We start from the raw sequence: 24,182 nt of genomic DNA on the forward strand, positions 1-24,182 counted from the left end.
TCAAGAGAATGGTACAGCCCAGTGTATCGACCCACTGATTCAAGTGCCAGCACCGTGGAGTTTGAATAGGGACCTCCACGGAGCAGGAAATGAGTCCAGTGCCCAGATGTAGCTCCAGTCGCTCCCGGGTTCATATTCTAAGTACATGCAATCCAATAATCTTCTGGTGAAGTCATCTTCCTGACAGTGGTCAATAGAGAAATACAGATGGCATGTAAAAGGAGATTCCAGTAGCAAATATCTGAGTTCCCAAAGCAAATATCTGAGTTCCCACTGAATGTTAGGACTGGACTGGGCTTTCAGAGACCGTGACTTATAAAACAATTGTTCATCTTCAATTAGTGAGGTCGAGAAAGACTTTGGGGCCATTTCAACACAGAATATAACCTATGAACTAATGAAAGCATGTACACAGCACAGAAGCAGGCAGAAGATGTGGTCATTGACTGTGTCTGGGCTGATGGCGATAGAGGCAAGTCAGGAAAAATGTCAAAACACACACACACACACACACACACACACACATACACACACGCCCACAAACAATGCTAGAGAAAGGAGTTTGAAGGCAACTGATTTTTCCTATGAGGACTCATTTTTATAACCCTGCAACATTTGTCATCTCTAGGATTCGCATCAAGTTTAAGGCAACTACACCTATGAAAAGAGGAACAGCTCCCATTATCCTAAATTTCCTTTGCTCACAGTGAGGTGTGGTTACATCCAGACTTTATTTCTGGGAATTGCGTAATCTTGGAAAACCTTGGAAAATTGCTTAATTTTTATTATTTAATTTTTAATTTTAATTTAAAAAAATTGCTGAATCCTTCATCTCCCAATCTGCAAATGTAGAAATAATTCTTATAATTCAGAGTTGTAAAAAAAAAATAGATAATATAATAATATATGACCGTTTAGGCATTCAATAATGGGGTTCCTCCACCCAATTCCCTGTCATATATATGAACAAAGAAAATATGTACAAATTACATGAGGATTTTTAATCTAAATGCATCCACCTACCTAGTTCCGATTTTAAATTCAACAGTAGCAATTTAATTTCAAAACATTTGCGATTATGTTTTTAAACATTGTTCTAACATTTATATTTGAGAGAGAGAGACAGAGACAGAGGTTGGGGGGGGGGGGGGAGGGGCAGAGAGAAAGGGAGAAACAGAATCTGAAGCAGGCACAAACTGCAAGACATGACCTGAGCCAAAGTCAGACACTCAACCAACTGAGCCACCCAGGAGCCCCTTGTGATCATTATTCTACTTTAATTATATCTAGATTTTCCTTGATTCTAGGTATAGAGATCTAAAGGCCAAATATTTGAAAAGACCCAAGTTCATGACTAGAGAACACAGTAAGCTCATACAGTTCATATCCTGCTTTCTGATTTGGGGGAAGAATTGATATTTTTAAAAATATTCTTCCATTGTAGGTAGGAATTTAAAAATAGTTGACTGAAGGAGAAAGGAAATTTCTGGAGTGATGGAAATGTTTTATGTATTTTATATGTTTTACGTGGTGATTACAGGGGTAAATAAACTGTCAAAATTCATCAAACTGAACTCATAAGATCTTTGAGCTTAGACTCACTAAAATCTGCCCGTAAGAACGCTAAGATTCTGGTTTATGTCAATTGTAGCTTTATAAAATTTCTTTTAATCTTTTGTTCAAAATGGAAATCTTCCTTTTCCACAAGTGTTCATATTTTTCCAAAGTAAACTTCATATCAGTAATTTTTCCTTTTTTATCGTCATACTTGTTTTTTTAAAAGATCATTTCTGGCACATCTTCTTTCAGTCCATATTGCTAGTGGATTTAGTCACATTGTTTGGCTCTCTTCCCTTCCAGATGATCAGGGACAAAGTTGAGAAAACCCAAGGCCAGAACTGACCCTTGGGTGAACCCCTGGTCTCCATGGAACTCTGGTCCTGGCAGAATGATTCATCACAGTGCTCCCTGTTGTCTACTGATTAGTTTTCAGTCCTCCTAATCAAATAGAAGCTTATTTGATTCCTATAATCGCATCTGGAGAAAGTACGCTGACCAGTTTGCTAAAATTCAAATGTATTTCCTAATTTAGAATTAATTGTGGGAAAAAAATACTGTTCTATACGCATCTTTAGTTCATTTCAATCTTCCCCTACCATGAGTTTTCAGGGGCTTTTCCTCCATTACTGACCCCTCCATTATTTCACATATGTGAAACAGCTAAAGCAAATTCCCTTGGGCCCAACTGATCTACAAACCAGCAGATCCAGAAAACCAAGGAGTTTTGGTAATTCTTGAAAACAGAATATCTATATTCATAGAAAAATTAAAAATGTTGATCAGCAAAAGAACCATAGTCCCATAAAAAAAACCCTCATATTTCTGCCACTTAGAAAAAATACCGTTGTTAATGTTGACTTTTTTTTGATATGCAGAGACATTAAAATGTATAATGAAGATGCAGTTTCCTGAAAAGTTTCTCTTAATATGTGGGAAGCATTTTACAGTTTTCTGGTACTTACTTTCAGATGATAATCTGTCTTTATATGTGGATATCTTATTAGCCAATTATCATTTTGTAGGATTTTTAATAATTTCCTGTTGTTTGTTATTATGGACGTTCAAAGTGTGTTAAAATGGCTTTCAATAATATAATAAATACCTTTGAATATTCATCAAACTCTTTTTTTTTATTTTTAAATTTTTTTTCAGATTATTTCCTAAGGATGAATTCCTAGAAGTAGAATTGCTGAGGGTTGACATATATTGATGGCTTCTTTTCTCTGTTATCTATTAACTTGTTCTGTTTTGGTATGTAACTCTACTTTGGTATGGAACACTACCTCTCTATGCAGCTACTGCATCATTCTTTTGTTCCCCTTTCAGGCAAAAATAACCCAAAGTTTTTGATATTCACTATCTCCAGTTCTGCTCCGCCTTTTCTCTCTTATAACCATTCCATTCAAGCTTTGCCCCAGCCACCCCACCAAAACTGCTCTTGTCCAAATAACCAATGGCACCCTTTCCCCACAACCCATTTTGTTAAATCCAGTAGTAAGTCTCATCCATCATCTTACTTGGCTCCACAGTAGCTTTTGAGACAGAGGATCATTCCCTCTTTCTAGAAACATGTCTTCCCTTGGATTCCAGGATACCAGACATTCTTGGCTTCTCTTACACCTGACTGGCCACTCCCTTTGTCTCCCCATCCTACTGATCTTAATTCTTTTGGTGAGCTCATCAAGTCTTGTAGTTTTAAACACCGACTCCCTGACAATGGGTTCCAACTATTGTCTGTGGTCTAGTCCTCAATCCTGAATTCAAATCCAAATACCCAAATTCCCACACATTGCAAACTTAGCATGTCCAAGCTCAATTCTGAATCTTTATTCCTCTCATGTAAAACCAAAACCAAATAACCTGCCCCATCCAGCGGTCATCCTTCCTGTTGCTCGAGCCTAAAACAGAATGCTCCTTGGTTTCTTTTCCCCCACCTTGTATCACTTTCAGTTCTTTCAGAAATCTTGTTGGGTCTATTCCTAAAAATCTATCTAGAACGTCATCACCTCCACTGCTACTGCTCTGGTCCAGTGTTTCTTCCCTGGATTATTACAAGAGCCCCTAGCTGGCCTCCCTGCTTTTCTCCTAATTCCTACACCTATTTCAAACACAGATGAACCTGAGTTATCCTTTTAAAATGGAAGTCAGATCTTGTCACTCCTCTGCTCAAAATGCTACATGACCTCTCCATTTTTCTTAGAGTAAAAGCCAAAATTCTTACAATGCTCTATAAATTCTACACTCTATGTTGTCCTAACACCTCCCACATATTCTCTCTCTCTCTCTCTCTCTCTCTCTCTCTCTCTCCTTGTCTCCTGCTTTTTTCCTAGCTCCAGCCACCCTGAACTTCTAGTCATTCTGAGAACTTACCAGGCATGTATCTGCCTCAGGACCTTTGCACTGGCTATTCCCTTGGTCTGTAATGCTTTTCTGATAACTTCATGACTGAATCCCTTGCATCCTTCAGCTTTCTGTGCAAATATCACTTGCCCTGAGGTCCTAGTTGACTTCCCCTTTTAAAAGCCCCCCTCCTTCCGCATTTACTTTGCTCCTCTTCTTTTCCTCCAGAGCATTTATCACCTTCTGATATATACATTTTACTTGTGTGATTTGTTTCTCTTGGTCCCCAAAAATGTATCCATAAAAGCAGGAATCTCTATCTGATTCATTCAATGCCGGAGGAAGGTCAACATTTCAGATGCATACGTAATGTTTTTGATCCAGATTTCCACTTTGCTTCTCCAGAAGTGAAAGTATTTATGTAATAAGGTAGAGAAGGAGTTGAGGACATAGTCCTGGCAAAGCCACAGACACGCAAAATAGCAAATAATAAACAAACAAACAGGTCAGGTGTTTTGGATTTAACAGCGTGGGGATGCAGGATTGGCTGCAAATAGGAATGCATCAGCTGAACAAGGCAATTATGTAACTAAGAGCACAAAATCAACTTACTCCATGAGAAGAAATAAAAGGATGAAGTGACAAAGGAGTTCCACATTAAGATACTGATCTGGGCCCTGGGAAACTTCGTGAAAACTTTTACCACAAATAAGTTTGGCAAAGAGCCAGACTTCATCAGGGAGGGCAGCTGTCTTTGGAAGAGTAAGGAAAACTAGGGCTCTTCCTAAGAAAATTGGATCTATCTAAAACTGTATTGAGTTTACCACCTCACCCCAGAAACCTATTCATAGGCCACCATGAGCCAATGTTGGAGAATCCTAATTAACAAAAAACAATAGGGGCACCTGGTGGCTCAGTTGGTTAAGTATCCGACTTCAGCTAAGGTCATGATCTAGTGGTTCGTGGGTTGGAGCCCCGCACCCAGCCCTCCTCTGTCGGAGCGGAGTTGCTTTGGACTCTCTCTCTCTCTCTCTCTCTCTCTCTCTTTCTCTCTCTCTCTCTCTCCCTCTGCCCCTCCCACGCATGGGCTCTTTCTCTCTCTCTCAAAAATAGATAAACATTAACAAAAAATTTTTAAGAAAAAAATAGTAATCGTAGTTAAGAAATACTATTTCAGGGACGCCTGGGTGGCTCAGTCAGTTAAGTGTCCAACTCTTGGTTTTGGCTCAAGTTATGATCTCAGGGTTCATGGGTTCAAGTCCCTAGTTGGGCTCTGCATTAACAGCATGGAGCCTGCTTGGGATTCTCTCTCTCTTTCTCTGCTCCTCCCCTGCTCATGCGTGTGTGTGTGCGCGCAAGTGTGTGTGTGTGTGCACGTGTGCACACACACTCTCAAAATAAATAAATAAACTTTTTAAAAAAGAGATACTATTTCAGCATCATGACAGTTGCTTGGATGGAAATGATGCTTAGGTCAGGATGTGGGTAGTTGCAATACTGAATTGCAATATTTTGAATAAATATTTGAAACTGACGTTTACTCTGCTAAAAGAAAGAGAATCCAACCACCACGTCTTAAGCGTTCAATTCTCCATAAACATGTAGAATTAAACATCCCAAGGTTACCTCTGTGAATGCTCAAATTGAAAGTTTTTTTTATTTTAAGCTTGGTATAATTTTATAAAGTTCCCAAGATAATCAAAAGAAATACTATTTAAGTATCGGTAATTTTTTTTTTAACTGAAACCAGAAAATATTTCTTCCAAACAATCTGAGCTATTGTGTGTCTGGCTTCTGTACAACTTTGTCATTAACATCCTTCATCTAAATAATTCACTAAAATGTTATAAAGGAGTCCTGCTTCTCTACCGAATACCCCTTCTCTCTGTGTCCTAGAACACGGAAATAATTAAAGGAAATTCCGCTTGGGTAGTTTCACTGTAACAATGCTAATGCAGAGACGTCCTCTGTCCAAAATCTATTTCACGTCTGACATCTGATGCCAATCCTTACCGTGAGAAAGGCCACGAAAACAAATGCGGAGGCACTGAATTTAAATACAGTCAGTCCTGGGAGGTCTCTCTGATTGGTTTCTCCTCCTGGTTGCCACTCGTCCCAGAACGAATTTACCAACAGCCATCAGCCGAGCACGTCCAAGCTGGATGGAGGCCGCGCGCAGGCGGTGTTGTTGAAATCTGGGCAGCGAGGTAGAAGGGTGGCCGGTGCGTCAGTCGGATGCAGACCTGCGGGGACTGATGGCCAGCAGCTGGAGGAAGTATGGACACGCTGGCAGGGGGACACATGAGTGGTTAACTAGCGAATCAAGCCTACCTCTCCCGGAAACCCAGCTGCAGGTCTGTACCCATGACTTAAGCCTTTTCTTCCCCCCAAAGGATCTTGGTCAGTTTTAAAGCCAACAATGCCTGGATCCGTAGGATCTTAAAACTTAGTGGCCGCATTTTACTCCCTGGGGATGACAGAAAGCTGACTTCACGGACTGGCACGGTCTGGGGAAGTAACGTGAAAGTTGCCCGTCTTTTGACAATGATGAATTCAAGTGAAACTTGCCACAGAGATGTTCCAAGAACACGTGATGGGTCAGACTTCTCCCAGAAATAACCTGAGGGCAGGAGAGGGGACGACAGAGTTGTGGACCTTGGTTTTAGGACTTTGTTCTTTACACAGCAAACAAGAGGCCCCCCTGCGGCTCTCTGGCAGTGTCAGGAGGGGACAGTGTTGGAAGAAGCCACGGATCTTACCTCAGGGAGGGCAGCAGGGGGGTCAGGCAGGCTTTTGTCTCTAAGAAACACCAGCGGCTTGGCTTTGCCTGGGAAGTCACCAAAGAAGCCTCAACCTGAGGCAGCACTAGGGAAAAATATTTGTAGAAACCTAAGGACTCAATTAATGTTATCATCAGGAGGGAAGCGAGGGATACTGCGGTCCCCAGAACAAAAGAGGGAAACCAACCTATTTTCTTCTCCTCTGGAACATCAGCTGAGGAGACTGGTGTCTAAGTCCTCCCAAACTACCTCTTCCAGAAAGAAATTTTAGATGTATTTTATATATACTGACGTATATATTTATATTTACATTTTACATTTATAATTGCATATATAATTATGATTGTAAATGCTTCAACTGTTACACTTTTGACTGAATGTTTTTAGAGACGTTCCCTGAATAACAAAATTCTTGCATCAATAGACACGTCAGAGAAATATTCAAAGAAACAACTTTGAGGGAAGTTAACAAACTAGAACATTTGACTAAAAAAGCAGACATCCGTGGGGTGCCTGGGAGGCTTAGCCGGTAAAGCGTCTGACTTTGGCTCAGGTCATGAGCTCAAGGGTCCCTGACTTTGAGCCCCGTGTTGGGCTCCGTGCTGACAGCTCGGAGCCTGGAACCTGCTTGGGATTCTGTCTCCCTCTCTACCTGCCCCTCCCCCTCTCACACTCTCTCTCTCCCTCTCTGTCAAAAATGAATAAACATTTAAAAAAAATTGTTTTAAAGTAGGCACCCTTTTTGCATTAAAAAAAAATCCAAAACAATTTGAACCAATACACCAAGAATTAGTGAAAGAGAAAATTAAGGATATCATAAATTTGTTCCGTATCTCTGTGCTTCTCTTCGCTAGAAAAGGAGTTCTTTATGTCAAGAAATTGTCCTAATTTGCCATCTTAGAAAAATCTTTTATTTCCTCTTTATATTTGGATACATTTGACTCAACCAGTGGAAGTACTGATTACAGGAAGGGACTATGTCCTTTCCCTTTCCAAAATTCTGCAACTAATTGCAAACTAATTGTAAAAAAATGCAACGAGTATTGATAATACCATAAATGGCATAGTTGTAAACAATAGTGTCTATCACACAAAACCTTTTAAATAGAACATTAAGTATCTTTATATTCTATGCATATTGAACTTAGAGAGTGTAATAGAGTATTTAAAATTTGGTGGCCTCGGGGCGCCTGGGTGGCGCAGTCGGTTAGGCGTCCAACTTCAGCCAGGTCACGATCTCGCGGTCCGTGAGTTCGAGCCCCGCGTCAGGCTCTGGGCTGATGGCTCGGAGCCTGGAGCCTGTTTCAGATTCTGTGTCTCCCTCTCTCTCTGCCCCTCCCCCGTTCATGCTCTGTCTCTCTCTGTCCCAAAAAATAAATAAACGTTGAAAAAAAAAATTTTTTTTAAATAAAATAAATAAAATAAAATTTGATGGCCTCAACTGTTTAGAAACTATTATCATTCATATAATTGATGGAGAATGAAGAAAATTGAGTTATGCAAAAACAGTCCAAGTTTATCAAGGTTGAAGAGTAATTGTTTTAAGCACCAAAAGTGATAACAGTTTTAACATTTTTATTGATTCGTCTAGAGAAAAAAAAATCTCAACATAGTTAAATTGCTTTTGACTCCAACTTGTTTTTTACTCGTGGTAGTAAATTTATATTTATGAGTTCATCTATTCTTATAGCTTTTGTAATCAAAGTCGTATTATATCACAACAGATTTTAAGTTAGTAGTTTTGATAAATTAGATTATGCGTAAGAAAACAGAAAGAACCCATCATTTAGAAATATAACAATCACATACATAAAATATATTACTAAAATATTTTTTTCTGAAAAAATACAGTCATTATAATATAAACATAGTAATGCTAGGTTTTTTAATGTTCACTGTATTTTCTAACCTTAGCAATACATTTCTAGACTTCTGTTTATCTTCAGTATTTTATTTTCTAGTAAATTTGACCATGTGAGTCCCTGAGATATAAATAAATATTATTCACCAAGTGCTTTACACACATTGATTCATTAAATTCTCATGCCAACCATCCAAAAATATGTTACTATTTCCACTTCACAGAGAAGGAAACCCAGACCCATAGGGAACAAATAAATGGTCCAAGGTCACTCAGGTATTAGAAAGTCCTACTAGAGTTCAAAGCCAGGGCTATCACACTCCAAAACAAAAACAAAAACAAAAACAAAACTTTTAATTTTTATGCACTTTAAGCTAAAATACCTGAACTTACATCTTACCAAGAACAAACTATCTGGAAATATAAATATTAAATAAACTATCTAATTTTGTACCAAAATAACACACATAATTGTAAATTCTTTAGGATACAAAAAAGATTATACAACACTAGATGAGCCAGTGTCTTAAGAGGTCATGGTCAGCAAAATAGTTGTTCTCACCCCCAAAATCAAGGAAAGACCCTCAACTCTCATAGTTTTATTATCATCAAAAGATCAGAATGGATAAAAACACAAAATTCATTTATATGTGACCTACAAGAGACTCATTTAGACATAAAGACACCTGCAGATCGAAAGTGAGGGCCGCGAGGGGCACCTGGGTGGCTCAGTCAGTTAAGCATTGACTTCAGCTCAGGTCATGATCTCGTGGATCCGGAGTTTGAGCCCCACATCAGGCTCGGTGCTAAAAGCTCAGAGCCTGGAGCTTGCTTCAGATTCTGTGTCTCCTTCTCTCTCTGCCCCTTCCCCACTCATATTCTCTCCTCTCAAAAATAAACAAACATAGAAAGAAAGAAAAAAAGAAAGAAAGAATGAAAGAAAGAGGATAGAGAACCATCCGTCATGCTAATGGACGTTACAATTTGTTTTAAATAAGAAGATAAAGAGTTTAGTATTTTGCTTGTTTGTTTGAAACACGATATAAGGCTTTAATTTTTTTTCTTCTGTAATAGTGGATACAAACATTACATTTGGTGCTGTATGAGTTATATAACAGAGAGGTTTTTTTGTTTGTTTTATTTTTTGTTTTAATACCTCACTACTTCTTAGCAGCTTTATTGAAAGCAGTGTGTATGCAATTTGGAACAGTATTTTTTTTTTAATTTTTTTTTCAACGTTTTATTTTATTTTTGGGACAGAGAGAGACAGAGCATGAACGGGGGAGGGGCAGAGAGAGAGGGAGACACAGAATCGGAAACAGGCTCCAGGCTGAGCCATCAGCCCAGAGCCCGACGCGGGGCTCGAACTCACGGACCGCGAGATCGTGACCTGGCTGAAGTCGGACGCTTAACCGACTGCGCCACCCAGGCGCCCCGGAACAGTATTTTTTTATATTGCTTTTGTACCTTGCTGTTGAAGCATCATTTCATGGCTCTTACTTACTCCCTCAAGAACCATCATTACCTTGTGAGCTAATAGTGTAAAAGCAATACCTTCTAGGTTGCTTAAGAATTTATCTGCAATTTTTTTTTAACCAGTGAACTTTCAAGAATATTTAATTTCATGTTTCCACTGAAGTTTGGCTGTGAGACGGGAAGCCCTGCAGAGGATTACTATCATAATAGCATAGCACCAAATATGCTTACACTTCAAAGATTTTACTCTAAGAAAATAACCAATTAGTGTTTATACCAGACAGAGCTCACAAATAACTGCTATCTCAACGTACAGACACTGCAGAAATCCTCTCATGTCTAGCTTAATAACATCCTAGAGTAGGTAGGGTATTTAGGGGGTGGGGAGGTTGTTTTCTATAGGATTATAAGATTCATTAGACTTAATTGCTCAATTCAGGCTTTTTCCCCTTTGAACAGATATAAACCAGCATGTTGCATGAATCTCAGCATGTGGCAGGAATTTGGCTGCAAATTAGTTGCTACACAGTCACTTAGAGAAATTTTAGGCTACAATATGATATAATTCTTTTTCTTTCAAGAATTCAAAGTTTCCATATTGATGCTACAAATATCTCAAAAACAAATGGAAGGAATTTTAAAATCTCATGCATCGTAAACATTAGCTATTAACTCAGATTTCAAATACTCTTTTTTAATGTTTTTTTTTTATTTACTTTTGAGAGAGAGAGAGAGAGCGTGAGCAGAGGAAGGGGCAGAGAAAGAGGGAGACACAGAATTCCAAGCAGGCTCCAGGCACAGAGCCCCACGTGGGGTTCGAACACTGGAACCACCAGATCATGACCTGAGCTGAAGTCAGATGCGTAAAGGCCTGAGACAGCCAGCCAGCCACAAATATTCTTTATTCGTGACATGAACACATAACGACGTCAGAATTCAGGCCAGCATTAAAGAATTTAAGTTCCATATGGTCCTTTGTGTGGCAATACATCATTGGACTAGTTCTAAATTAAGTAAGTGCATAAATAGTGAAGAGCAGCCATTCAAAGAATGAGGGGTGGACCTACCGACTAAAACCTACTCTCCTACTGTAATGTGAAATACCGTAGGATACCATCAACGTGTATTTTTGACATCCGCATTCCTACTTCATCATACAAATTCACTTTATTTCCTGCGGGCTCCAGCACATTGGCATAAAGACATGACGACAGTGATTCTGAGAGTGGGAATGATGCTGAGAATAAAAAGGAAAGAGACTCTGCTTTCCTCTCCTCCTAACCCAGCTCTGTTTCCTCACTGCAGGGCACGCAGAAGGTAAGTGCCGCGAAAGACGACGTGGAGCCCTTCCTGTGCATCCTTCTTCCAGCGACCATCCTGCTCTTCCTGGCCTTTCTGCTGCTGTTCCTGTACCGCCACTGCAAGGTCGCTAGGCCCCGGGGGCAGGTGTTCAGCATCGACCTCCCAGAGCACCCCCCCTCGGCGGGAGAGGTCACGGACTTCCGGCCCGGCCTCCCCTGGAGCGGCGAGCCTGGCTTCCCTTACTCCCCGCTGCCCCGGGAGGCGGCCCTCCTCCCAGCGTGCTCACCACCCTCCTACGAAGAGGCCACCAGGACCCGCCCTGGGGCAGGGACTCTGGATGCAGGCCTGCGGCGTCAGGAGGGGTCACCTGGGGGGGGGGGGGGGAATGAAGCCTGACAAATGTCAATCTGGTTAGCCATTGTCACGCTCCGTAGGGAAAATTTCTCCTAAACATGTAACAGCCCTGAGAAAAATAGGAAAAGTGCTACAGGAGTTGAGAAAAAACTAGGATTATTAGTCAGCCTAGGAAGTAGGTCTGAAGGAAAAGAAAAACACCGATCAGCCACAGGAGCCTGCTTTTGCCACCAAATAAAATGTGTCTGCCTACACACGTTTTTCAGGGTTTGATGGTCTCACTAGTGAGTTCTAGAAGGAAAACCTCTCTAGAGCTGCAGGGGCCAATTGTGTAAACAATGGTAAAGCAGGTTTCAGTATTAAGAATGAAAGTGCAGACATTTGCAAACACTTTAGTTAAAAAAGATAATAATAATAAAGCTCTCTGGAATTCTCTCCTGCCCGGTGTAGTTCTTGCTTACTTGTGTTCTGATCTGTCTCCTAGCTCAGGAAGAGGAGGAGGCTGTTGTGTGGGAACGTCTCACACTAGAACGTCGTGGTTGTCAGCGCTGTGGCAGGACAGGACAGAGTTGCTGCTTTCACACATCATCTTAGGGACAGTATGGCTGAATACGGCCTTCCCCAAATAGAGTAAGAGAGTAGATATTGGTTTAACGTTGGAAAGTAAAGGTCCAAATTTTGGGTCCCATGGTAAGAAGACATAGATTAGCTCTAACAGGGACCTCGTGAATCATACGGTCCAAACTCTTGCCTTACAGATATCAAAACTCGAACGCGGGGAGGTTAGGAAACGTGTCTGAGGTTAAAGATCTCATAAAAGAGCTTGGGTGAGAAGCCTCTGTGCCCTGGGCTAGCGCACCCGATTTTCTAGGACAATTGCTAATGTGGAATTTCGGGTCGTGCTCTTGGCTGGGCACGAAGGCTCCCAACAGGAGAAGCCCAGCTGAGTTTGGAATGGATATAAATCTCCCTCCAGGATTTTCAAATGGGGAGGTAGAGGTGGGTCATGTACCACTTGGGATGCTTATCAGAATACCTGTGGAGGTGGTGGAAGTCACAGGAGGGCGACATCGATGATTCTAGAACTCTTAATTTGACACGATAAGTTTCTTGGTACCACTATTTTTTGTTGCTTTCACAATACAAAAGCCAGGCAACACTCCAGTGGTTAGAAATGAACAAAATGATTTTTTTTTTTTTTTTACTTTTCTTTACGTGAACACTTTGGTGCTATATATGCAATGTGGTGTGGTTTTAGGAGGATAACAAAGGAAACCCGAACAGGATGCATTTCTTTCTAAATATAACCTGATGGAAATTATAATAGCATCTCTGAGGACTGACGTAAAATATAAGCGATTTGAGTGAAGATCAATAAAATTTCTCTCAGGAAAATTATACTGCACGATGCCCTGATGGTCTTTAAGGGAAGTAAATAAAACAAATGGAAAAGAGAAGCCCAGGAGACAGCCTTCTTCAGATTTTTTGTTTGTTTGTTTTACGGTGATCTCAGTTCCTCTACCAGGGACTGATTTGGTCTTTAGGACATAAGGGGAGATCTATGCAGGGGAGGGCTGTTCTAGAAAAGGTTGCCTCCTCTTAAAAAAAAAATAATAATAATAATAATAATACAGGGAAGGAAACACTCGGCCTCTTTGCTGGGTGTTGATGTGTCTGCATGTGATGGCTGGAGCTATGATGGCCATCCTGTAACCATGAGGCAAGATACCAGCCATGACTGGTACTGAGGATAGTAGAGTAGAAAGAAGGGTTGATGACATTGTAGAGGAGCTGAATTAGCCTTTCAACGGTCTATATTTTAATGACAGAATGTCTTTCCTACTCTTTTAAGTCATTTAGTCCAGGTTGGTACCGGTAGACAAAAACATCCGAACTGCTCCAATTTCTAAGGCTATTAAGGAAATGTATGGCCATGTTTCAAAAGGTCCTGATAAGACCTATTTAAATTTTTTTTTTCAACATTTATTTTTATTTTTGGGACAGAGAGAGACAGAGCATGAACGGGGGAGGGGCAGAGAGAGAGGGAGACACAGAATCGGAAACAGGCTCCAGGCTCCGTGCCATCAGCCCAGAGCCCGACGCGGGGCTCGAACCCACTGACCGCGAGATCATGACCTGGCTGAAGTCGGACGCTTAACCGACTGCGCCACCCAGGCGCCCCAAGACCTATTTAAAAGAAGTAGTCAATGATAGGATTCCCTTACAACGTGATCAGTGATCTGAGAAAGATTTTCTCTTATGGAACCAAACTGAAGCAATAAACTATTAACCAGAGGTTGCCTAACTACAGCCCATAAGCCAGATCCTGCTTGCAACCTGTTACCGTATGTCTTGGAGACAAGAATTGTTTTTACATTTTTATTCTTTTTTAATTTTTTAATGTTTATTTATTTTTGAGGAAGGGAGAGAGAGAGAGACAGAGACAGAGACAGAGAGCACGAGCAGGGAAGGGGCAGAGAGAGAGGGAGACCCAGAATCCGAAGCAGGCTCCAGGCTCTGGGCTGTCGGCACAGAGCCCGATGCAGGTTTCCAACTCACGAGCTGCGAGATCGTGACCTGAGCCCAAGTCGAACGCCTAACTGACTGAGCCACCCAGGCACCCCAACATTTTTAAATAGTTGAAAAAAAAAAAACAGCAAAAGAAGAAGGATTTTGTGACACATGACATTATATGAGTTCAAATTTTGGCGTCTAGAAATACAATTATTGGAACACAAGCTATTGCCACTTGCCTGTGGCTGCTACGTCAGACTAGAGTGATTGCAACAGAGACTATAATGCCCTTCAAAGCCTAAAATATTTACTATCTGGTCCTTTAAAGAAACAGCATGCTGACCCCTGCTAGGAACCAATGGATTTCAACCCTGGTTGCATGGTAGGATTACTTGAACTTTTAGCAATGCCAATACCAGCACCTACCTAGACCAACTAAACTGAAACAGAGCCGGTGATGCTGATATAAAAGCAAGGCTGAGGGGCGCCTGGGTGGCTCAGTCGGTTAAGCAGCCGACTTCAGCTCAGGTCACGATTTCGCGGTCCGTGAGTTCGAGCCCCGCGTCGGGCTCTGTGCTGACAGCTCAGAGCCTGGAGCCTGTTTCAGATTCTGTGTCTCCCTCTCTCTGCCCCTCCCCCGTTCATGCTCTGTCTCTCTCTGTCTCAAAAATAAATAAATGTTTAAAAAAAAAAAAAAAGCAAGGCTGAAAGCGATGAAGTAATGTGAGTAGGCCACAAAATACAGGTGAGCTTCAATGTGGATGGATGTAAGGTTACAGGCTGAGAGAAAACTAGGTCTGTGACTCTAGCTCTGAGCCATCACTTAGTACCCAACCTTTTCTGTACCCTCTGGAGGCCATCAGCCTAATACGCAGCTGTAGCCAATTCAATTCACGAAGCAGGCTTTGCAAGCAGACTATGAAAGACCGCCCTTGCTTAAATGTTGACCCGCCTGGAAAACACGGGTGGGCCTGTCCCCACAGACAGAGTGGAGCTGAAGAGAATCCACAAAGGAAAAAACCGATTGTTGACAACCAAGAACTATTTGGGGGAAGAAGTAAGTGTGGCCAGAAAAGGTAAACACTGACTGGAATGTGGCCATTTTCACCAGATTCTGCACTAGCCCAGAAAATATTGGCCAGGCATCACTTTATAAGAAGGAAAGGAGTCTGGGGTCTGGCACGTCAAGAGCCCGGAAGCCAACACTCCATCCCAGCCGCAAGGAAAAGCTGAACTGAAGAATCCACACTTCTTGGATCCGTCAGAGAACTAAGGTCACAGGACAAACCACTGCCCCCAAAGTGAGAGAAACAGGCAGAAACAGAAAATCACCACTTACAAGAGCGGAAATCCGTGAGCAAAAACCTCCTCAGGAACCGGTGTGGGTGTAGGGAGACCTGAACTGTGACGGACAGATGGCTGGAGGCTCAGGGTGATTAAATCTAAGAATCACAAACTCCAGAGGGGGCCCCCACACTTCGTGAAGTTTGCCTCTAGGAGCCTTGCCCGGTTCTCCGCAGTGAAGGTCTGAGGACAATCCCCTCCTGCTTCTGGGAGGGGGAGAAGGGAAGGGAACCATTTTGAAATAGCCGGAGCGCTCCGGTCTTCGCAAATGCTCCCCTCAGACGAAGGCGGAGGCCCTTTTACCCCGGCTTAATTGGCTGGGCTTCATGAGAGCCTACTTAACCTGGGGAAAGGGAAATTCTCAGCCCCACCTGTTGGAGCCTTACACCAGGGAAGGAAAATACCCAACTGCAGCCCTTCTGGCCATCTTGTTCTACTCAAGGGAGTGAAGGAAAAGGGAGAGGCACTTGTGAAGTTCACAGCCCAGCGAAGCAGGCTCACTAAAAAAGGCTGAGACCTAGGGGCACCTGGATGGCTCAGTCAGTTAAGCAGCTCAGGCCATGATCTCGGGGTTCATGGTTTGAGCCCCACGTTGGGCTCTGTGATGACAGCTCAGAACCTGGAGCATGATTCAGATTCTCTGTCTTCCTTTCTCTCTGTCCCTCCCCTGCTCGTACTCTGTCCCTCTCAAAGGTGAATAAACATTAAAAAAAGATTCTTTAAAGGCTGAGATCTAATCATAGGACTAGAGACTCTTCCTTCTCCCTCCTCCTCCTCCTTGCCCTAACCACCACATTATTAAAGACCTATTTACTGCAGCTCCTTTTACCCAGCACATCAAGTCCACCTTTTGACAAAAAATTACAAGGCAGAGGCACCTGGGTGGCTCAGTTGAGTGTCCGACTTTGGCTCAGGTCATGGTCTCATAGTTCATGAGGTTGAGTCCCTCATCGGGCTCTGTGCTGACAGCTCAGAGCCTGGAGCCTGCTTCAGATCTATGTCTCCTTCTCTCTCTGCCCCTCCCCTGCTCATGCCCTCTCTCTCTCTCTCTCTCTTTTTTTCTCTCTCTCTCAAAAATAAACATTAAAAAAAAATTACAAGACATACCAAAAAAAGAAAAAAAATGCAGTTTGAAGAGACAGAGCAACTCAGATCAGGACCAGACTCAGATATACCAGAATTATCAGAACAGAAACGTAAAATAACACTGAAAAATATGCAAAAGGCTCTAAAGGATAATACAGACAACATGCGGGAACAGAAAGGTAATGTCAATGGAGAGACAGGAATTGTAAGAAAGAACTCAAAAGAAATGTTAGAGTTCAAGAACGCTGCAACAGAAATGAAGAATGCTTTTCAGGGGCTTACTAGTAGACTAGACACAGTTGAGGAAATAACCTCAGAGCTTAAGGATATGTTACTAGAAACTTCTAAAACAGGCCAAGAGAGAAAAAAATACAGAACAGAATATCCAAGAACCAAGAGACAACTATAAAAGGTGTTATACACATAACAGGAATACCAGAAAGAGAAGAAAAAGAGAAAGGCACGGAAGAAATAGTTGAAGAAATCGTGACCGCAAATTCCCACAAATTACTGTCAAATCACAGATCCAGGAAGCTCCGAGAACACCAAGTGGGAATAATTCCAAAAAAGGAAAACAAAAACAAAAACAAAAAACACTACACCTAGGTATACCATATGCAAACTGCAGCAAATCAAAGATTAAAAAACAATCTTGAAAGAAGCCAGAGCAAGAAAACACCTTACCTGGAGAGGAGCAAAGAGACGAGTTATGCCCAACTTCTCCTCAGCAATGACGCAAGCTGGTGGAGTGAAGTGAGATATTTCAAGGGTTGAGAGGTGCGGAAAGAAAGAAAACACCAACCTGAATTCTGTACCCTATGAAATTATTTTTCTTCAAAAGTGAAGGATAAATAAAGACTCTCTCGGACAAACAAAAACAGGAAATATGTTGCCAGTAGACCCACCTTGCCAGAAATATCAAAAGAAGTTGTTCAAAGAGAAGGAAAATGATGTAGGTTAGAACTCAGATAAAAAAAGGAAGAGGTTGGGGCGCCTGGGTGGCGCAGTCGGTTAAGCGTCCGACTTCAGCCAGGTCACGATCTCGCGGTCCGGGAGTTCGAGCCCCGCGTCGGGCTCTGGGCTGATGGCTCAGAGCCTGGAGCCTGTTTCCGATTCTGTGTCTCCCTCTCTGTCTGCCCCTCCCCCGTTCATGCTCTGTCTCTCTCTGTCCCAAAAATAAATAAAAAACGTTGAAAAAAAAAATTTAAAAAAAAAAAAAAAGGAAGAGGTTGGGAGAAGGAATAAGTGAAAGTAAAGTAAACGTTTTTTTCTTATTCTTTTTTTTAAATTTTTTTAACATTTATTTATTATTGAGAGACAGAGACAGAGCATGAGTGGGGGAGGGGCAGAGAGCGAGGGAGACACAGAATCCGAAACAGGCTCCAGGCTCTGAGCGGTCAGCACAGAACCCAGCGCGGGGCTCGAACCCACAAACCGTGAGATCATGACCTGAGTCGAGGTCGGACGCCCAACCGACTGAGCCATCCAGGCACCCTCTTATTCTTTTTTTTTTTAAGTTCACCTATTTATTGAGAGAGAGAGAGAGAGAGAGAGAGAGAGAGTAGAAGTGGGGAAGGGGCAGAGAGAGAGGCAGAGAGAAAATCCCAAGCAGGCTTCACTGACAACACAGGGGCCCAACTCACAGGGTTCAATCCCATGAGCCATGACCTGAGCTGAAATCAACAGTCTAGAGCTTAACCGAGTGAGTCACCTAGGTGCCCCTTTCGTATTCTTAATTGATCTAACAGGTAACAATTGGTTCAAAATAATAATAATAATGTATTTGATGATTATAGCATTCATATAAATGATATTCAATGACAGCAAGAAACAGGAGGGAAATGAAGAATGTTTTGTTATTATAAGGTACCTGTGCCTCTGGTGAAGCAGTATCGTGTTATTTGAAAGTTGACTTAGAGGGGAGCCTGGGTGGCTTAGCTGGATGAGCGTCTCACTTGATTTTGGATCAGGTCATGATCCCGCAGTTCATGAACTCGAGCCCCAAATCGGGCTCTGTGCTGACAATGGGGAGCCTGCTTGGGATTCTCTCTCTCTCTCTCTCTCTCTGCACCCCTCCCCCTCTCTGCACCCCTCCCCACTCATGTACATGTGCTTTCTCTCCAACTAAGCATTAAAAAAAAGAAGGTTGTCTTAGATTGGTCATAAGTGTATATTGCAAACTCTAGGGCAACCAGTAAAGGAAGTTAAAAAAAAAAAAAGCATAATTGACATACTAAGAAATGAGACAAATGGAATCCTCTAAATTGCCCAGATAGCACCACAAATGGCAAGAAAAGAAGACAAAAACAGAAGCAAAGAACAGGGCAGGGAATAGAAAACAGTAATAAATATGGTAGAGGCTAATCCAACCATATCAATAACACTTTAACCTTTGGTGGTCTAAATACACCAATTAAAGACAGATATTATCAGAGTAGATTAAAAACAAGACTCAACCACATCGGTTTTTTTTGTTTGTTTGTTTGTTTTTTCAACGTTTATTTATTTTGGGGACAGAGAGAGACAGAGCATGAACGGGGGAGGGGCAGAGAGAGAGGGAGACACAGAATCGGAAACAGGCTCCAGGCTCTGAGCCATCAGCCCAGAGCCTGATGCGGGGCTCGAACTCACGGACCACGAGATCGTGACCTGGCTGAAGTCGGACGCTCAACTGACTGCGCCACCCAGACACCCCAAGACTCAACTACATCGTGTCGACAAGAAACCACTATAAATATAAAGACACATATCACTAAAAATAAAAGGTTGGAGAAAGATATACTATGCTGCCACTAATCAAAAGAAAGCAGGGGTAGCTATATTAATTGCAGATTTCAGAGCAAGAAAAGTTATCAGGGATAAGAGTAGCATCACATAACATTAACGGGGTCAGTTCTACAAGGAGACATAGAAATGTTTAATGCTCATACACCTAACAGCAGAGTGTCAAAACACTTGAGGTAAAAACTGAGAGAGGGGCGCCTGGGTGGCTCAGTCAGTTGGGTGTCTGACTCCGGCTCAGGTCATGATCTCCATGAGTTCCAGCCCCGAGTCGGGCTCTGGGCTGACGGCTTGGGGCTTGGAGCCTGGAGCCTGCTTCCGATTCTGTGCCTCCCTCTCTCTCTGCCCCTCCCCTGTTCATGCTCTCTTTCTCTCTCTCTTTCTCTCTCTCTCTCTCAAAAATAAAGAAACATTAAAAAAAAGTTTTAAAAACAACTGAGAGAACTGCCAGGGAAATTGATGAATCCAGGATTATAGGTGGAGATACCTCTCTGTCAGAAACAGATCTAGCAGGTGGAAAATCAGTAAGAAAAAAAAAATACAACTTATCGAAATTTGCAGATACAGGAAAAGCCGTGCTTAGAGGGAATTTTATAGTGTTTAATGCACATTTTAGAAAAGAAGAAAGATCTCAGATCAATAATTTAAGCTTTCACATTACAAAACTAGAAAAGGAAAAGTGAACTAAATCCAAAGTAAGCAGAAGAAAAGAAATAATAAAAATTAGAGGCGAAATCAATGAAAATGAAAACAGGAACTCAACAGAGAAAATCAAGAGAACCAAAAGCTGGCTCTTTGAAAATAAATAAAATTGATAAGGTCATAGCCAGGCCAACTAAGAAAAAAAGAGAAAATACAAATACTGATATCAGAAATAAAAGAGGGGCACCTGGGTGGCTCAGTCGGTTAAGCAAATGACTCTTGGTTTGGGCTCAGATCATGATCTCACAGTTAGGGAGTTCAAGCCACATGTCAGGCTCTGCACTGAGATTCTCTCTCTCCTCTCTCTCTGCCCCTCCCCTGCTTGTGCACATTCTCTCTCTCTCTCTCTCTCTCTCTCAAAATAAATTAATTAATTGATTAAAAAAAAAGAAATTAAAGGGACATCACTATAGAATCTATAGATTCTATATTCTTCTTTTATTTCTTTTTTTAAAGAAAAAATGATACAAAAGGAATATTATAAACAACTCCACGTCCATAAATTTGATAACCTAGAAGCAATGAACCAATTCCTTAAAAGATATAATCTGTCAAAACTCCTACAAAAAGAAATAGACAACCTGCATAAGCCTACATCCATTAAAGAAATTGAATCAATAATAACCTTCCACAACAGAAAACACCAGGAGACTGGGAAGGTCATCTAAATCAGTATTCTTCAAGGCATGATCCATGAAATGGTGCTGGCTCATAAACTATGTGTTACCAGTCTGACATAAGATAGAGAAATTGACAGGAAGTGTCTAGAAATGCCATGGGAACTCAACAATTTTACAAAATCCATGCACTTCATCAGTAGACTCATCTCACTGAGCATGGTATAGACCAATTAAATTATTGTTGAACTCATGGGTTAAGAACCACATGGTGAGCAGCACACAGTCTTGTGCAGTAGAATCACAGAGTGGTTTATGATGAATTAGAATTTTATTTCTTAAGGCGAGAAGATGCTTCATCACGGCTTGAGAAGCACTGATCTAGGAGACGAGATGTCCCAGGCATTGCTGCTAAACTTTTCCTCCGTCATGGAGCCAAGTCAATCTGCCACTGACCTCTCCCATGCCCGGAACTCATTCTGAACATGCAGGTCCAAACAAACTCAGGAGGCACCACCGGGGGAGACCATTACGCAGGACCCAAGAACAGGCTGAGAACCGACTGATTCATAGGTGTATGTTCGAGACTGGGGCTGAGCAGCTCCTCTTCTCAGAACGGGGAGCACTGAAACACTGGGCACCTCTCCTCTAAAAAAAGTCAGTAGGGAATCAAGTCCACCTCCTCCCAATTCTTTCATTTTTCCTAGTCAGGAAGTAATGTAATAATGTATGGCAACCGCAAAAGCCCCGTAGATAAGAGTTTAAGGGAACATCTTAACTGCCCTTAGTTTTTAAAAAATGGCCCTTAATCAAATGATCTATTAAAAATATTTCCTCTTAACTACATCAAGGGTTTACTTTCTTTTCAAGAGCTTTTTGAGAATGTGAGTTATGCAGCTACCTAGCTGTGGCATAGTTGGCTATCTCTTTTCACTTCAAAGCATGATCCTCTTAAAAAATCAGTATGGATATGCCCCTTCCTTTTTTTAATAGCCACTCATCACCGTCTCAGAAATTATATCAGGCCTCCTATTGATCAGAATTGATGTTTTAATTTTTAAAGACATTCTCAGCTTTAGACCTGAGCCTCCTTACCCTTGACCCCACGTTCGAAAAAAAAAGTGTCTCTTCATTTTCTGTGGCCCATTCATTAGAAAGGTGACTCACAGGTGCTCCTAAAAACATTCAAGCACTATCTATGTGTCTGATATACATTCTGGCTGGCATTCATCCAACATTTATCAAGCAATTATGTGTCAGGGACTGAGCAAAGTGCTTAGTGTAAAAGGGGTTTCATGGGTTGTTTTGTGTCTAAATAATGGAGGAGGAGGATAATTCTCACCAAAACTAAAGGAGAAGCCCGACTAATGGAAAGGTTACATTTCCTGTTAGACTAGCAAGTTGCTACACATTTTACAGTTACCATATTTCAGATAATGATTACTACAAAAAGACCAAATATTTAATTACGTTATGGGTGTAAGAGTAGCCCCAGGGCAAACAGTGACCGGACCATCAAATATGTGAAGACTAGGACCAAATTTTACTCATCACTAAAACCCACCAACATCTACTACAGCTCTATACATAGAAGGTACTCTTTCAGCTATTCCCCGGGAAAACATATCACCCCAAACTTAGTGACATAAAAAAAAAAAAACAACCATTTAATTGTGCTCACAGAGGGGCGCCTGGGTGGCGCAGTCGGTTAAGCGTCCGACTTCAGCCAGGTCACGATCTCGCGGTCCGTGAGTTCGAGCCCCGCGTCAGGCTCTGGGCTGATGGCTCAGAGCCTGGAGCCTGTTTCCGATTCTGTGTCTCCCTCTCTCTCTGCCCCTCCCCCGTTCATGCTCTGTCTCTCTCTGTCCCAAAAATAAATAAACGTTGAAAAAAAAAATTTTTAATTGTGCTCACAGATTCTCCGGGTACTGCAGGGACGGCTTGTGTCTGCTCCACGATCTCCAGGGCCTCGGCTTGGAAGAAATCAGGGACGTCTGGAGATGATGCAGTGGTAATGGTGGGGAGGCAGCATGGGCTGAAAACGCGGTCACCCACATGTATAGGGGTTGAGGGTGATGCCAGCTGTCAGCCCAGACAGCTTGGAACCTACGCATGGATCTTCATGGAGCTGCCTGGGCTTCCCTTCAGCCTGGTTGTTGAATTACAAGAGAAACTGGCCCAAAGAAAGAATCAGGTGGAAGTCCTTCATGATCTAGCCTCAGAAGTCACATAGTGTTACTTCTCCTGTACTCACAAACCTGTCTTGTCTCAAGAAAAGGAAGCACAAGACCTCCATCTCTTGGTGGGGGGTGGGGGGGGGTGGGAGTGGGGAGGCATCAAAGTCACATGATAAGAACGGCATGTTGGATAGGAGATGATATTGCAACTTCTTTTGGGAGTGAAATCTGCCCCAAGTATGGAACAATCAGTGAATGACCCAATGATATCAATAATGAATATCAGTGCTTCTCTCAACTATTTGAGTTCTTTGAGAACACAGCGGGATTGTCCTTTCCCACCTCCTTGAGGTTCATCAAGGCCCTATGGTTTGCTTCCATCAGTGAAATATGAATGGAAGTCACTCGTGTAACTTACTGCAGGAAGCCTTTAGCTGATCTTCACAATTCACAGATTCTGTATTTGCAGTCACCCACTTGTTGGTATGTATTTGTAATCCCAAATCAATACTCACAGCACTTTCTTGGTCACTAGTGGGCATCTGCACGTGGAGAGGAGAGGGGTGAGAAGTTGGGAGCGCTGGATGCACACGCTCCCAGCTGAGGCCCAATAGGGCGGAGCTCAGCCTTCTGGTTTCAGCTCTCACGCAGTTAACAAGTGTCCGTTCTGCAGTCTGGGTAGTGCTATGTTTTTCACAGTTTTGTGCTTCTTGTGGATTTTGTTGCTTAAAATGGCCCCAAACACAGTGCTGAAGTGCCGTCTCCTGTGCCTCCGTGCAGGAAAGCTGGGATGTGCCTTTTGGAGACAGTATGCGTGTTATACAAGCGTCATTCAAGCATGAGTTCCAGTGTTGCTGGTTGTGAGTTCAGTGTTAATGAATCAACAATATCTATTAAATAAGATATCTTTATACAAGAACACCTAGAAGACAAGGGACCACAGGCTCACAGGAACCTAACTCTGTATTTCCTCTAGAAGCAAGAGTTTAGTATTCAGTAATTCAATGTTCGTGATGACGTTATAGAACAAAGCTGCTGCCGGTAATGAGAATTGGCTGTGATTATGCTGCAGGGCTCCGCAGGGCTCTCTCCCCGTGTGCTGGGGTGAAGGGAGACACCTGCTGGTAGACCCGAGCCACGGGGCGCCACCTGTGCCCCAAAGCTTAACTAGAACATCTCCTTCACGGTGTCATACCAACATTGATTAAATAAGAGCTAATAGGAGCGCCCTGCTGACTCAGTCGATGGAGCATGTGACTCTTGATCTTGGGGTTGCGAGTTGGAGCCC

General features: G+C 42.2%; 1 protein-coding gene across 1 annotated transcript in view; it reads left to right on the forward strand.

Moving 5' to 3' along the window:
• The window catches only part of SMIM28 (small integral membrane protein 28), a 45,990-nt gene extending 33,723 nt beyond the window's left edge, over positions 1-12,267 (forward strand). Inside the window, exons 2-4 of the mRNA XM_047860382.1 lie at positions 6,104-6,254; positions 11,323-11,671; positions 12,158-12,267. Coding sequence (XP_047716338.1) covers positions 6,104-6,254; positions 11,323-11,671; positions 12,158-12,267 — 610 coding nt within the window. The remainder of the gene's footprint in view (positions 1-6,103; positions 6,255-11,322; positions 11,672-12,157) is intronic.
• The last annotated feature ends 11,915 nt before the right edge of the window (positions 12,268-24,182 follow it).

Source organism: Prionailurus viverrinus, chromosome B2 (assembly GCF_022837055.1).
Source record: "Prionailurus viverrinus isolate Anna chromosome B2, UM_Priviv_1.0, whole genome shotgun sequence".
Lineage (NCBI taxonomy): Eukaryota > Metazoa > Chordata > Mammalia > Carnivora > Felidae > Prionailurus > Prionailurus viverrinus.